Below are 13,918 nucleotides of genomic sequence, written 5' to 3'. Positions count from 1 at the left end.
TCCCTTAGGGTACGAAACAAAACGTTAAAAGTGGTAATATAAAAAGATGAAAACTATAATCTTCTGCCGTAATATAAAAAAATAAAAATAAAAAACATTGCTGGGATTTTCTCAGACATGATCTAATTTATAAGCAGAAGAAAAAGAATAAGAAATAGACATGTCTGTGCAGACGGTGAAGTTACAGTCGGCACTCCAACGACTCCACGTCATGCTACGTTGCCTTTTTCTTTATTTCTTTTAAAAAAAAATAAAATTTATAGCCGCAATCGTATGTAAAAGGGGAAAGGAGGTGAATCGGGTAGGTTAGGACAGTGACACACACTGACGTTTGTGGACCGTACTGCAGAACTGCCTGTCTTCTTGGCCATTCATACTGACTTGTGTGTTTGTGTGTGTGTGTGTGTGTGTTTGTTTTTTTGGGGATTTCCCAGGATCAGTGACCTGACTAACACAATAGAAGCTACTAGCAAGTCGAGGCTCATATGTTAGGAAGATGCATGTTTTCTCCACCTACTTTTCTGTTTTCTGTGTATATGTGTGAAATAAATATCGAACTCTCAGTGGCACGGTATCCTTTTCCTTTACACCTAAGTGCAGTAAATAATACTGTTCGATACCTGTAACACCTGTTTTAAAGCGTCGACCTTCGCACAAAGATCTACAAAAGGTCCAGTCTAGATTTGTGTCTCCTCGGGCTTTGCGTGTTAGAAACCACTCTCTACTCTTTAGTCATGGTGACATCCTGTACATTCAGGAAAGGAACGTAGTGAAGGATTTCCTTTTCTGCTTGCATCATAGACTATGCCAGATCAGTTACATGTCACCCACACGAAATAGCTCTCTTTTTCAAGGAAAGCTTTCACAGACATGCACATACAGCTTAAATTAGCTTAAGAATTTTATCTTTATATTAGGCAGAGCAACCTATATTATATTTTTCAGTCATACCACATTTTCAGTCACGATAAAGTTGAAAAAAGTTTCCTATTATTAATTTAAATCATGACTGCATTGTGCATGTGACCTTTTTAAAATTTTCAGTCAGATTATTTCAAATAACCCGTGATTTAATTATTCAAAGAGAAAACGAAAAAGCAATAAAGGAGTAAGCTTCGCTATGAAAAAAGAGCCATATATATATCTCACCTAGTGCTGGGGCCAAGGAAGCCATATTAGGATCGATGGGAAATCCTCCTAGCAAGAATTGGGCATCGGCTCCAGTAGGATCCATCTTCAGACCTGGAGGCAGGCTCATGTTTTGGGTAAGGTAGTACTGGTAAAGCTCTGCCTCAGAGGGTGTGTGCATGGCCCCTAGGCCCAGACGGCCATGTTGCATCTGGGTGACATTTTGCTGAAGTAGCATCATGTTGTGCATGTGCTTCTCACTAGTCATGTGGATGCGTAGATTGCGGGCCACATTGGTCTCGTAGTCACACACCTCGCATCGCCAAGTGGGTTTGCTCTTGGGTTTGGTGGGTGAAGGAGCTCCGCAAGGCCCGGCTATGTGGGTAGACGACTGTGCTGGATGGTGATGGTGGCTTGGGTGGTGACTGCTGGCCTGGGTGGCTGATGGAACTGACACCACACCACCAGGTGTATGACCAAAGACCTGCTCACTGGCTGTAGGTATGGAACCTCCATTTTGCAGGGTCTGCATGTTGTTCAGGTGCTTATCCGACTGCATGTGGATGCTCAGATTGCCCTTTGTGGTGGTGGAATAATTGCAGACCTCGCAACGGAAGGGCTTGTAGCCACAGGTGTAGCTTTCTCCCCGAGCCAGACGTGGATGACTCTGTCCACTGCTGCAGTACACACAGGAGTTCCCAGAGTCTGGGTGCTTCTCCTTCATGTGTGCCTCCAGGGTCTGCTGGTACTTGTAATGCCAGTTGCACTTGGGACATTTCAGTGTCTTGCAAGAGTTGCGCGAATGCATCATCGTCATATGGCCACCCAGGGAACGTGATGAGCCCAGGACAGTGTCACATTTAGGGCACTCGACCCCATTTCCTCCACTGGCTGCAGCCCCATGGTTCTGGGTGCACTCACCTACCCCAGTAATGTCACAGGTTCCTGCATGCTGGGAGTTGGGGTGAGAGTGTGATGAAGAGTGTGGGTGGTGATGATGGTGGTGAAGGTGGTGCAGGTGGGCACCACTTTCATCATCTCCTTCTGCTAGGCATTCATTTGGTTCAGGAGCTGTGGCACTATCACGATTGGCACTTTCATCAGCAGCAGTGTTGGAGGTGAGAGGGGAGGAAGTCCCTGCTAAAGAGCATGCGGCTCTGTCCTCCTCACCTCCTCTTCTGGTGGCTGCTGCCATTGCCATGGGGACAGTGGGCCCCTGGCAGTTAAAGCTCAGTGGGGTCTCTGATGACCTCCCTCCACCATCTGCAGCCATTCCCTCGTCAGATCCCCTGACAGAAGAAGAAATACACATGGAAGCTGGGACTTTGCTGTTGAGTGTGGGGCTGGCTGCAGAGGGACAGGCAGAAGGCTGAAGAGCGCTACTAGGCATTAATAAAAGAGATTTGGAAATACTTTGGTTTGAGACAGCTGGTTCCCCGACTTGTCCACCACCACTGCTGCTACTGCCACCATAGGCCACTGCAGTGCCATCGTCTTCCACGTCATCATCCTCTTCTTCTAAAAGAAGTTCATCCTCTTCCTCAGAGGCCATCTCCTCACCATGAGTTTTGCTTAAACAGGGATCTAAATCCCCATCCGCCCCTCTCTGAATCCCCTCTTTTCCCACAGGCCCCTCTGTTCTCCCTCCCTGAACCTTGGGCAGGGTAATGGAGTCTTTGGCAGGACCTGGGGTTGAGGTAAGAGATGGTGGCTTGGGACTTCCAAGGCCTCCCAGGGTCAGTAGGGCTTGTTGCTGGAGACCAGAATCAGAGTCTTTGTTGAGGAGTCCTTCACCTCCTCCACTATTGCTCCCCGCCTCTAAATGGACTCCACTGAATGTGCCAAAGAAGCTCTGGCCTGAGTTCATGGGCACTAGGTTGGGTGGCGGAGGAGAGCTCTTGTTTTTTGGTTCCAGGAAGCTAATTAGAGGCTCTTTGTCTTTACCAATGCCCTGTATAATGGCAGACGCATGCTTGTGGCCCAAAATCCTACGCTCATCCTCGCACAAGGTCATGCGATGATCATGGACAGCGTGAGTGGCAAAGGAGCGAGCATAACCAAAGGACAGTTTGCAGAGAAAACACATGAGGATGGGCTTGCCTTTACCATAAAGAGCAAGCCCATCAAATTTAGAGAAATCCACATTGTTGGGAACATCTTTGGATACACAAGACTTCTTGGCAGACCCGTCACTGTTTAGATAATCCTTGTTGCTTTTGTGCCGCACATCAAAAACGCGGTAACTGTGCAGTACAGGACTGTGGCCTGCCGTGGTTGAGGTATTGGGGAAACCTTGGTCTGTGGAGCCAAACCACTTTCCAAAAGATGAGGCTATGTGGAAAGTGTTGATGATCTGAGGATAAACTGATGATGAGGATCCGGCAGGTTCCCCCGTTTTACCACCACCAGAGAGAAAATTAGAGGGATGCAAGCTAGATGTCATGCCCCCATCACTTTGGATCAACTGGCTTAGGCTTTCCACAATGTAAGCTGAGCCATCAGGCTGGTAGACAATTTCCCCAGCTAGGTTTTCCACATCGCTGCTCTCTTCTTCCTCCTCTTCCTCTCCTTCATCACTCCCACTTTCCATAGCATCCCTCCGCTGCATGGGCTGCTGCCGCATGAGAGTGGGCATGCCCCCTCCTACTGGAGCTATAGGTATGCCAGGGAAGGGTTGCAAACTTGGAAAACAGTTGTCAATCTCCATATCGTCCAAGTCCTCCAAGTCTTCGTCGTCCTCTCCACAGCTCCCTGCCTCCTGCTCCTCCTCCAACCCCTCTCGTCTGGGGTGCAGTTGGCTGCTGTTGGAGCTGTCAGTGGTAGCTCGAGACGGGGTCCGTGTTTGCTGCTGCTGTTGTCTCTGTTCTCTCACAACCTCACGAGACGTACTGCTGGAGCTCTGAAGCTGAGCTGAGAGAGACAGGGGATCCAAGGAAGGGGGGTGGTTGCCGGGAGTGACCTGTGCACTAGGGCGATCGTTCCAGGGTTGAGGAGGATGCTGTTGAGGCTGCTGGGAGGCGGTTGAAGAGCTGAGCCCATCGTCTGTCCCAGAAACCACGGGAGACTCACAGCTTTCCATGCTGATGCCTACATGAGGCTTTCATCGCATCCAGGCCTGAATGAAAAACACAGAAAAAGAGAGATACGATTTAAAAAAGGCTGAAATAAGGAAAAATATAAACCTACATTAAAAGCAGTGAAACAAAGGAAATGACAATTTTCATGCTTCCATTACACTGTTGCTAATCAAGCCAAGTCCCAGCTTTCTAATACCAAACATTCAGTGACATTCAGTTACAAAGAGACTTGATAAACTGAAGACGCTATGTATAGAGCTGTGAACAGGCTTGATGTATAGTGCATTAGATGAGACAAAAGCGCAAGATCTAATAGTGGAAAATGACAGAGTGCTCATTACGGTAGATTAGGTACTTAAATACAATACCTCAGACATGCATTAATAAGCCAGCTCAGATGGCTCTTCCTGTCATATCAGCAAGTTACCATCTTTTATCTTCATCTTCCAAACAACACTCAGAGTCTACCATGTTCCAGATTCCCACATACATCCGGTTTTAATTAACGCTCAGTCTGAGAAACAGTAACAGAATAACTTAATGGATAAAAAAGCTCCATTGTGCTGCTAATTAGACACAGTAAAACCAGCCATCAGCACATGATCCATCTCCCACACCCAGAGAGAGTGAGCTAAGGTTTATCAGCCAGAACGGTGAAGAACCTCCACAACAGAGAACAGGAATTGATTATTAATCGACCGTTATTAGCTCTCGGAGCCCAAAATCAGCCAAACGGTACCACACACATCTATGTTATATGTGAATTAGTTTTAAAGCTATGGCCACTCCTTAACATTAAATTAAAAAAATAATGAGTATTAGCATCCAAAGTGCTATAGGCTAACTTTAGCAATCGGAAATAGATGTTAGATTCAGAAGCCACAAAATTCTTAAAACAATAAACACGTCAATATATATAATTTTGCACACTGTAAAATATTTCCTGATCAAAAAATAGCGCTTAAAAGCCCTAAACACAACTTTCATAAAAAAAAAATAAAAAAAAAATTAAAAAAAAAGTGCTGCAGTTTTTGCATTTGTTAGTTACTAGAATAAGCAGAATTACATATATAAGCAAAAACACATCCCGAGAGGAAATGACTTAATGACTTGTACAGCACATGTCTGTGGTGCTTATTCGTACGGCAACCTATATACTTTTTTTTTTTTAATGTGAGCGAAAGGCAATAAAACAGGTGACCTCGACTGGCCTGAAACTCCAAATGCAGCTGTGTTTAGATCTGGCATGCAATAAAGTGGTTTAAACGCTCCAGCCATCCTCCATCTTTTCCAGAACAAATATGAGCTGCAAACTTCGGGGGCTTGAGTTTGCCCGGAGTGCAAGAGAGGCTCAAGAGCCACAGGCCACAATTTAGAGTGAGCCAGGGACATGAAATGATAGGGAGAGATAGTGCTGAGCTAATAATTTTATTAAAGGAATAGAGGCAGCATTGATTAAAAGGGTCAACCAGACTAAAACCGATAAATCCTGCATGCCCTTTCACCCTCCTATGCTGAATATTACATGAGCAAACCTTCCTGGCATCATGCTAACCGCCTTGTCCTGCCTGATTAGCACATTTGCTACATGCACTTGATTTATTTACTTATTTACTTAGGAATGCAAATTTCAGAGCTGATCAGACACTGTGTCTGCCGCCACCCCCCCCCACACACACATATTAAACAACACAGGGCTCGGGTAGGGAGATTGATAATGTCTGACTGCCTCTTCATGAATATCTGATGAAAATGTACTCCCACTCGTCACCCACCACCACCTTCGAACCCCTATCGCCACAATCCGGGAGATGCATTAGCCACAAAAGATATCCTGCATTTTTCCCCCCAAGCGAAAATTAACTGCATTGTTCATACTTCGCCAGTTTGATATATTCCAAATATTTATTTTCACTCCATCAGATATGAGCTGAAACTTCGTTTATTAAATAAAACTGTTAAACAAATAGTAGATATTTCCAATGCCAACCATGTTAATAAATGATCAATGTCTCTATTACGGCTATAAAACCGGACCGCTCTAACAGGCGAAGTCAGCCTGAATATGTCCATCACTTACAAAGTCCAACCTGAAGATCAACCATAATTTGCATTTCATTAGAGCCAAGTGTTCAGACAACTTCCACCCCGGAGCCAGACGCTGATCCAAAGGGCTCAGGTTGACCGGCTGCTAGTGAGCTCTTACACCAACCAGGATCCATTTTAAAAATGGAGAAGCTCTAATTCAATAACCTGATCTGGTATGCACAAAACGACTGTCTGGAGTCTGCCAGTCGCAGATGAGTTCTCGAATACAATGCTCTTTCCCCGTTCAGGTTCTGCATCCTCTGTAACACCTGTTTAAAGCAGTGGAAACTCTTAGGCAAGGGAAGTGAATAGATATTAGTCTCCTTGCTCACACGCTACAGAAGCAATCGACAGAGAAACATAAACTATGAATTACACTAATTCCGGAGCATTCCACATCGCCCTACCGTTGCACTATGATTATCCTGTAGTTCATTATTCTGCTAAAAGAATTGAAGGTGCATTCTCAAGCGTGCCCCCGTTCCATCTCTACTCAGAAAAAAATCGAAGGACAAAGGATTCCCAAATAAATTTGGAAGCACAAACAGTGCTAATCAAGCAGGAGAAATAACTAAGTTGTCAGGACAATGATCTATCTGTTCAGGGAGGCATGTTTCTTCTCTGATAAGAAGGAACATAGCAAACTTTGCTCTTAAAGGATCAAAACAGGCTACATTTTAGACAATACATCCAGTCAGAAGCACGGTCAGATCGGTGAGAACGTCCCATTCCAGATCTGCGTCTGGTCGTACTGTAGTAGGTCTATCGAGTCCTAAGCAAGTAAAAAGACTGGACTTTTTTTTTTTAGATCTCTGCAAGTCTCTTGTCCAGCTTTAGTAAAGCAGATAAAAGCTTTGCCAAGTAAAAGCCCAGAACCTAATGAACACTGTCAGAGAGTGGGTCTGGTTGTCATTTGGAGAGGATGGAAAATGAGATAAGTTTTTATTTATGGGACCTTTCATTAGGCGGGATTTACCGGCTGAGCGAGAGGCGAATTAAAGGCTAAGCAGCCATCTGATTATAAGCATGCTCATTCACCTGCCTAGGGGCTGAGCCTCCAGGGGCCGAGCCCTGGCACCCTCTGCGCTCTCCTGGGGAATTAACACACACTCGGCCCCAGCTGGAAACCACTTACAGGGTGCAGCCCAGAGTCTCTGCCCCAACCTGTCATCCCCCAGCAGCCATCCTACAGCTTTTGTTTCAGTGATCATGCACCGATGCACTACTTCCCAGTGGTTTGTGGCAGAGCTTGTGCTCCAGATCTAGTCATCATGTTTGCTAGCCACAGCAGAGGTAGGCTTCTTATTGAAAAATCAATGTCATGAATGCTAAGAAAGTTACAGGAAGATGCGGAAAGGAAAGGCTTCTATCGATAAAGCAGACAAGCCTTTTGATGCCGCGCTGGGGACGCGTTCAGTGGTGGAGCAGGCACGGTACTCCTGAATGGTCTGCTCAGATCACATGCATGTAGAAATACAGCTGCCTTCCTGATTTCCTAAGACTTCCTGATTGCCTTGATCCCTCTGACCTGTCGTGGTAAAGGTTCCTGTATTGAGGACACATAGCTTAGGTCGTCCAGGTTTAAGAAAAATTGACGTTATTCTCGTGAACTGCAGGACACAGATAGTTAAAATGAAGTATAACGCCAGCTCGAGGCCTTGATATCTTCTCTGGGAAGAAGCATCGCGACTTTAAAAACACACTTCCCCCTTGTATACTCTTAAATAATCATGCTCTAAAATCTAATCTTAAATCTAGTCCTTTCTTTAGCTCAAAAATAGCCTAATTGCTAAACAAGTGCGAGAGAACGCTCTTATAATTCATCCACGCCGTAGCTAATGCTGGGGTTTTTATGCAATAAAATCCACTCGATATCCAGATCATTAATAAGAGGTAAACAGAGTACACTGAACTGAACTGTTCCTTCCTTCCTTTAGCCTCGTCTTTCTCCTTGAGTGTTTAATGTAGACGCAGGAAAGCTTCAGTGCTGCCGCCGCTGCCGCCGCTTCAGGAGGAAAAAAAAGTCACCTCAGGTCGATGGCACTCAGGCTGTAAACACGGTTTCCCGTAAAATCAATGATCTTCAGTTCTAGCTATCAGTCTGAGCTACAGAAATAGCAGTGGCTGTGACGAGGCTGGCGCTGGGGCGAGGTGGAGGAAGGGAGGGAGAGAAGAGGAGAGAAGAGAAGAGGAAAGGAGTGTGCCTGCAAGTACATTAGGGATGAGATAGCATAGCTATGTGTACAATGCTGCCACTTCTACACATATCACATCACTAAGCATCCACTTACACCATCCAAAGCCGGCTCGGTAAAGAGAGACTACGTTTCCCATAGTGCACCTGTCTGACAACACGGTGTACGAGCTGCATGCACTGTTTTATTCATTCATTCATTCATTCATTTTCTACCGCTTATCCGAACTACCTCGGGTCACGGGGAGCCTGTGCCTATCTCAGGCGTCATCGGGCATCAAGGCAGGATACACCCTGGACAGAGTGCCAACCCATCGCAGGGCACACACACACACACACACACTCTCATTCACTCACGCAATCACACACTACGGACAATTTTCCAGAGATGCCAATCAACCTACCATGCATGTCTATGGACCGGGGGAGGAAACCGGGCACGGGGAGAACATGCAAACTCCACACACACAAGGTGGAGGCGGGAATCGAACCCCCAACCCTGGAGGTGTGAGGCGAACGTGCTAACCACTAAGCCACCGTGCCCCCCTGCACTGTTTTATATCAACTACAATTTCAACTTCATCGATGTAAACCTCCTGACATTGCTGATTGCTCTCAAACATTTTTCAGTTCAAGGACATGAAACATGAAATTCATTAGGATTTTTTATTTTTTTTTGCAAACAAAAACAAGTCATGTAGAGCTTTGACACTGTACTAGCTTCACGATAACAAGAGACGGAATTGTCCTTTCCACGCCACGAGCGCAGGGACGGGTTCACAAGCAGCCGAGGGGGGATTTACACGTCGAGGCGGAGTGTCTCCTCACTTTTGGAGAGTGCGATAGAAACAGCCTCTTCGGTGTAATTAGAAGCAGTTAATTAGCTGTGGGTTAATTACTCAGATTGAGAGGAAGGGAGAGAGCGAGAGAAAAAGAGAGAGAGAGAGAGAGAGAGAGAGAAAGAAAGCATGAGTTGGTAAAGCACGAGGAAAGCGGCGAGCGCTCAGCAGGAAGCTCCCCGTCTCCTGCCAATTAGCAAGCAGCATGGGGGGCCTGGCGGAGGAGCAAGGTTGGGGAGTACAAATGAGGCACGAGCTCGAATTAGCTCCCTCACAGCCTGCAGAATTAACATCATACTCAACATCCGCCATTTAAAAATGCATTCCATTACAGATTCACATTGTACACTCACATTTGCTCAGCGACGTTGTTTGCCCAAAAGCAACTTTCCTTTTTAAAATATTTCCATGCACAGAGTGACCTTGGTGAATACTTTTTCACCAAAAGGCATGTCAATATTAAAAAAAAAAAAAAACAGCACTTCTCGTTCCCCCGCTCTGCTTTCATTTCGTACGTTCATTTAGATAAATGATTTCTACACAAAGCGTCGGTGGGATAAACGTATCGATGTATAATCAGAGACGGGTGATCAGGCTGCGGTGCATGCAGAGCGCTCACAGCATGCGCCCGGACGTGGCGGGAGGCCGGATGAGAGTTTGGCACACTGTGTTTCTGATGTTTGTATGTGTTGAAGCGACAGACAAACCCTGATGAAACATCTGCTGGATACTTAGATAACATCATTATAAAGTTGTGCTCGGCTCAGACGGAACCGACGACGGTGCCATGCGTCCCATCGAAGATAATTAGAATCGGATACTGAAGAATATCGTAGCGTGAAACACCGGATCTGCTTTGGCACGCTTCCTGATTCAGGTCATCGTATATCTATCCTAAACATCTGTGATGTTGACTGACGTACGTTTTGAAAGCGGTGCTTCGGCGACAGCGACGATCGGGTCGGTTTTGGGGTGAATATCAGTGTCGTGTCGAACTGGTCGTTTGGACTGGCTCGAGTAGTTCGCAAGCTGACGATCTCCTGAGATATTTACAAAAGGTCCACCGGTGGTTCTGTGGTTAGATAAAGCACGTTATTTGGAGAGCGAGATCGTAGGAGACGTTTGAACCTGACAGAAGCTTGAATAAACACTCTGTACCTCTGTGGTGTGCCTTAAAGCATCACAGAACCCATCTTTAACTTACTAGGCAGGTTATTTCTATACACCTTTGTTGACAAGTTAGCAGTGTGTGTCTCTGTGTGTGTGTGTGTGTGTGTGTGTTTGTGTTCTAAGGATGAGCTTACACATTCACTAATTGCAGTATCTTTTCTATAAATAACTCAGGGAAGTGTCTCCTGAGAGACAAAGCGAGAAAGTGAAATACTGCAGAGATTGCTTCTCGCCATGTGCTTCTTTTTGTTTTCCAACGACGTTAGTCCCGGTCAGACTCAGTTGACTCGTAAACAAAGGACATCAATTAAAACCCAACGCAGAATCACAGTTTCTTTTCATATAATCTCTGTAATGACAGGGAAGGAGAATTATTATACAAAATAATAATAGAGAGTTCCTCTGCAGTGAAGTTTAGACTGCACACTCTCTCGCTCTCTCTCTCTCTCTCTCTCTCTCTCACACACACACACACACACACTCGCTCTCTATCCATAGCTAGTCTGCAGTTAAGGCAAGCCAACCGCAAACACTGTTGTTAAAATGATCAATACCATTGAAATATTAAACCTTAAGAAGCCGCATTATCGATTGCAAGGCCGATGATAAAACTGTTTATTATCATAATCGCTAAAGCTTCATGTGGGCGTTTTGGAGAGGGACGCCGAGAGCTGTGCCCACTTGTGCCACCGGCTGAATCTCTCTCTCTCTCTATTTCTCCATCCAAACTCCATGTTCCAACCAGAACAGCTTAAAAATAAAACACGCATCCTTGTCCAAAGGACAGATACGGATGAGTACACGGATGGTAAAGATCTCGCTCAGGGATCAGGTTGGGGTGGGTCAAAAATCTGAAAACACACCTTTAAAATCCTCTCCCCCCTTCAACACCCCACCCACACCTTCCTTTTTTTTTTTTATTTTTTTTTTAATCAGAAAAACAAATACCTCAGTAATGACCCAAGTCTGCACCTGGTAAAACACAGCCATGAGGAGTAAGAGCACCTGGAATTAGCAGAATTATCCAGGAAGCATGTTCTTAAAGGAGTAGGTACCTGTTATAACCTTTAAAAAAAAAAAAACAACAAAAAAAAAAAACCTGTGCCCTCAGGCAAACACTAACACATTGTGAGAATGTAGGTGTAGGCATGTCATAACACAAAAGAGGACAAGTTTAACAGTTGACTTAAGAGGACGTGGCAAAGTATACAGAATGCGCAGCAACTCTGTTAAACTTGTGGCGACGAGTCTGCCGGAAGAGCCGGGAATTAAGGAAAACCACCTGTAAAGGCGCTCGGTACCTGCGATCTGTCTTGCGGCAGGAAAAACCGAGAATTTGTTGAGTGTTTTAACCTGAAGAACTGAAGAAGGACAAAAAAGATCCCTCACGAAGATAACGAACGACAGCAGTCGCAGTCTCACAGCCATGAGAAACGGTGCAGCGTGATGGAGCGGGTGGAGTTCAGGAGAATCAGTGTCCGTCTACTGTTTACAATATGGAAGTATACAATATTGGACCACCTTGAACTTTTCCCACATGATTCTTTAAATAATTATATCTGGCATAATATTGGAATAAAATACCACATCGTGTGCAAAATTAAACAATATACAAAGTTTAAAAAGTCGTGAGTCGAACGGAGTAATGAAATAAACCTGTTAAAGCTTAGCATTAGCATCAACTAAAGCACAGGCTCCTAGTCGCGAGTCTTTGTTCACGAGAACATGTTCACAAGGTGGACCGATTAGCATACAAAGATTTATTATAATCCTGTTTTAATCCAGTACAAACTTCTAGCTGTGTTTTGTCTTGGCATAGCATGTAAACACTATCGGTCTCACTAGCGTTTTAATTTTCTGTCAGTTTGTACTGGATTAAAACGCTAGTGAGACCGATAGTGTTTACATGCTATGCCAAGACAAAACACAGCTTCTAGCTGACATGGCGTCCAATAAACCGCATTAAACTCACAACTGACTAGCAAACTAGCTTGCTATAGGTTATGGCATTACATTAGCGACGGTGAAAAACGACAGTGAGAGACAGATGCATGAAACCCATCAGTGACCCGGGCACTAATTCCTTATTCTTGAGCGTAGATATCCTGGATAAATGATTAGTGGCTTTCCTTTGAAGACTGTCGTCTTTTCACTCTCCAGCAGACATTTGCTAAAGTCATTAATGACAAAGACTTGGGGGGAAAAAAAGGGCGAAAATCTTTCTGGTACACAAATACTTCTTTTTATGAGCCCTGGCCTGAATTCCTCCCTGCTTAGTTGAAACCCTTATCCTGGGAAAGAACTGTGCAGTGCTTTAAAAGATAAACCTCGAGGGACGACTGGCTGCTTTCTGCTGCTCCCTTTCCGCCGCCTTTAAAGACTTACGGAGCGTTAATAAAGTAAAGGAAACGATGCGTCGTGTCGGTGTGAAAAAAAAAAAAAAAAAGAAAGAAAAATAAATAAATAAAATTATGAAATGAAATGACATCTATATTTAGTTGCTACGTTTTTTTTTTTTTTTGAAAGAAGTTGGAGTTCGCAGCACTGCTGAGAAGAATTAAAGTAATATTGAAGGGATTCCTATCGATGCCACGGACTCTTGATGCCTGGCTATTCTTGTACAACGGTGGAGAGCGTCTCCAATTAGGACGCCGTGCTCACACTTCCTGACAGGCTATTTCTGCGGCGGTGTGTGCCAGCCTAACCCGGGTTTTTTTTTTTTTGCTATGAAAACATAAACACGAGAGGAGCTGACAACCGTAATGACTCCGCTTGTATCCGATCTGCTCCAAATTCTCAGAAGCGAATTGTGTTTTTCTTTCCGTTTTGAACGTTACTTATACGAAGAAGGACGGGCCTGAGAAAAGAAAGAAAAGAGCAGATGTCTTTACGATGTATTAACCGTTTACTCCACTAGCTTTGACTCTACAATGCTACAGATCTCAGTAGATCTGACACTTAATGACTTTTCGTTCGGTTGTTTTGAACCGGCGGACGTCGTGAGAACCCGAACCGAGACGTAACTAGCGAGGTGACACGCAATTCCTTCACAAACTGTCAACAACGGAAGAGATGAAGGGGAAAAAAAAACAAACTCAAAGAAAAAAACATGTTGTTAAGAGTCTAACAAGATGCCCCAGAGGGCAATGCTGAAAGATACTTGGGTGCTAGGTGTAAGAGAGCGAGTAAAACATCAAGCGTGCTTTCTGACTGCGAGCGTGTCGAGACAAGCGTTGAGGAAAACCTCATTCATCTGAGGAGAGGAAGAAAAAAGAAAAGAAAAAAAAAAAACAGCTCGAACTTGGAACCCGAGCCAAGTTTGTGGCTCACACGGCTAATTTGATTAGAAAAGGTTGGAGTTTTACCTGAGACCAGGTGTTATGAAACAAACACCTGACTTAAATGAGCAAGAATGCGTTCAA

At 44.8% G+C, this 13,918-nt stretch overlaps 1 protein-coding gene across 1 annotated transcript in view; it reads right to left on the bottom strand.

Annotated features, from left to right (window-relative positions):
- Positions 1-13,918, bottom strand: part of zfhx3b (zinc finger homeobox 3b) — a 159,170-nt gene that overhangs the window by 100,217 nt on the left and 45,035 nt on the right. The window contains exon 2 of the mRNA XM_060872105.1: positions 1,150-4,243. Coding sequence (XP_060728088.1) covers positions 1,150-4,207 — 3,058 coding nt within the window. The 5' untranslated portion in view covers positions 4,208-4,243. The remainder of the gene's footprint in view (positions 1-1,149; positions 4,244-13,918) is intronic.

This window comes from Tachysurus vachellii, chromosome 1, assembly GCF_030014155.1.
Source record: "Tachysurus vachellii isolate PV-2020 chromosome 1, HZAU_Pvac_v1, whole genome shotgun sequence".
Classification (NCBI taxonomy): Eukaryota; Metazoa; Chordata; class Actinopteri; order Siluriformes; family Bagridae; genus Tachysurus; species Tachysurus vachellii.
Note: the sequence above shows the minus strand (reverse complement) of the source record. Positions and strands in the feature narration are given on the sequence as shown.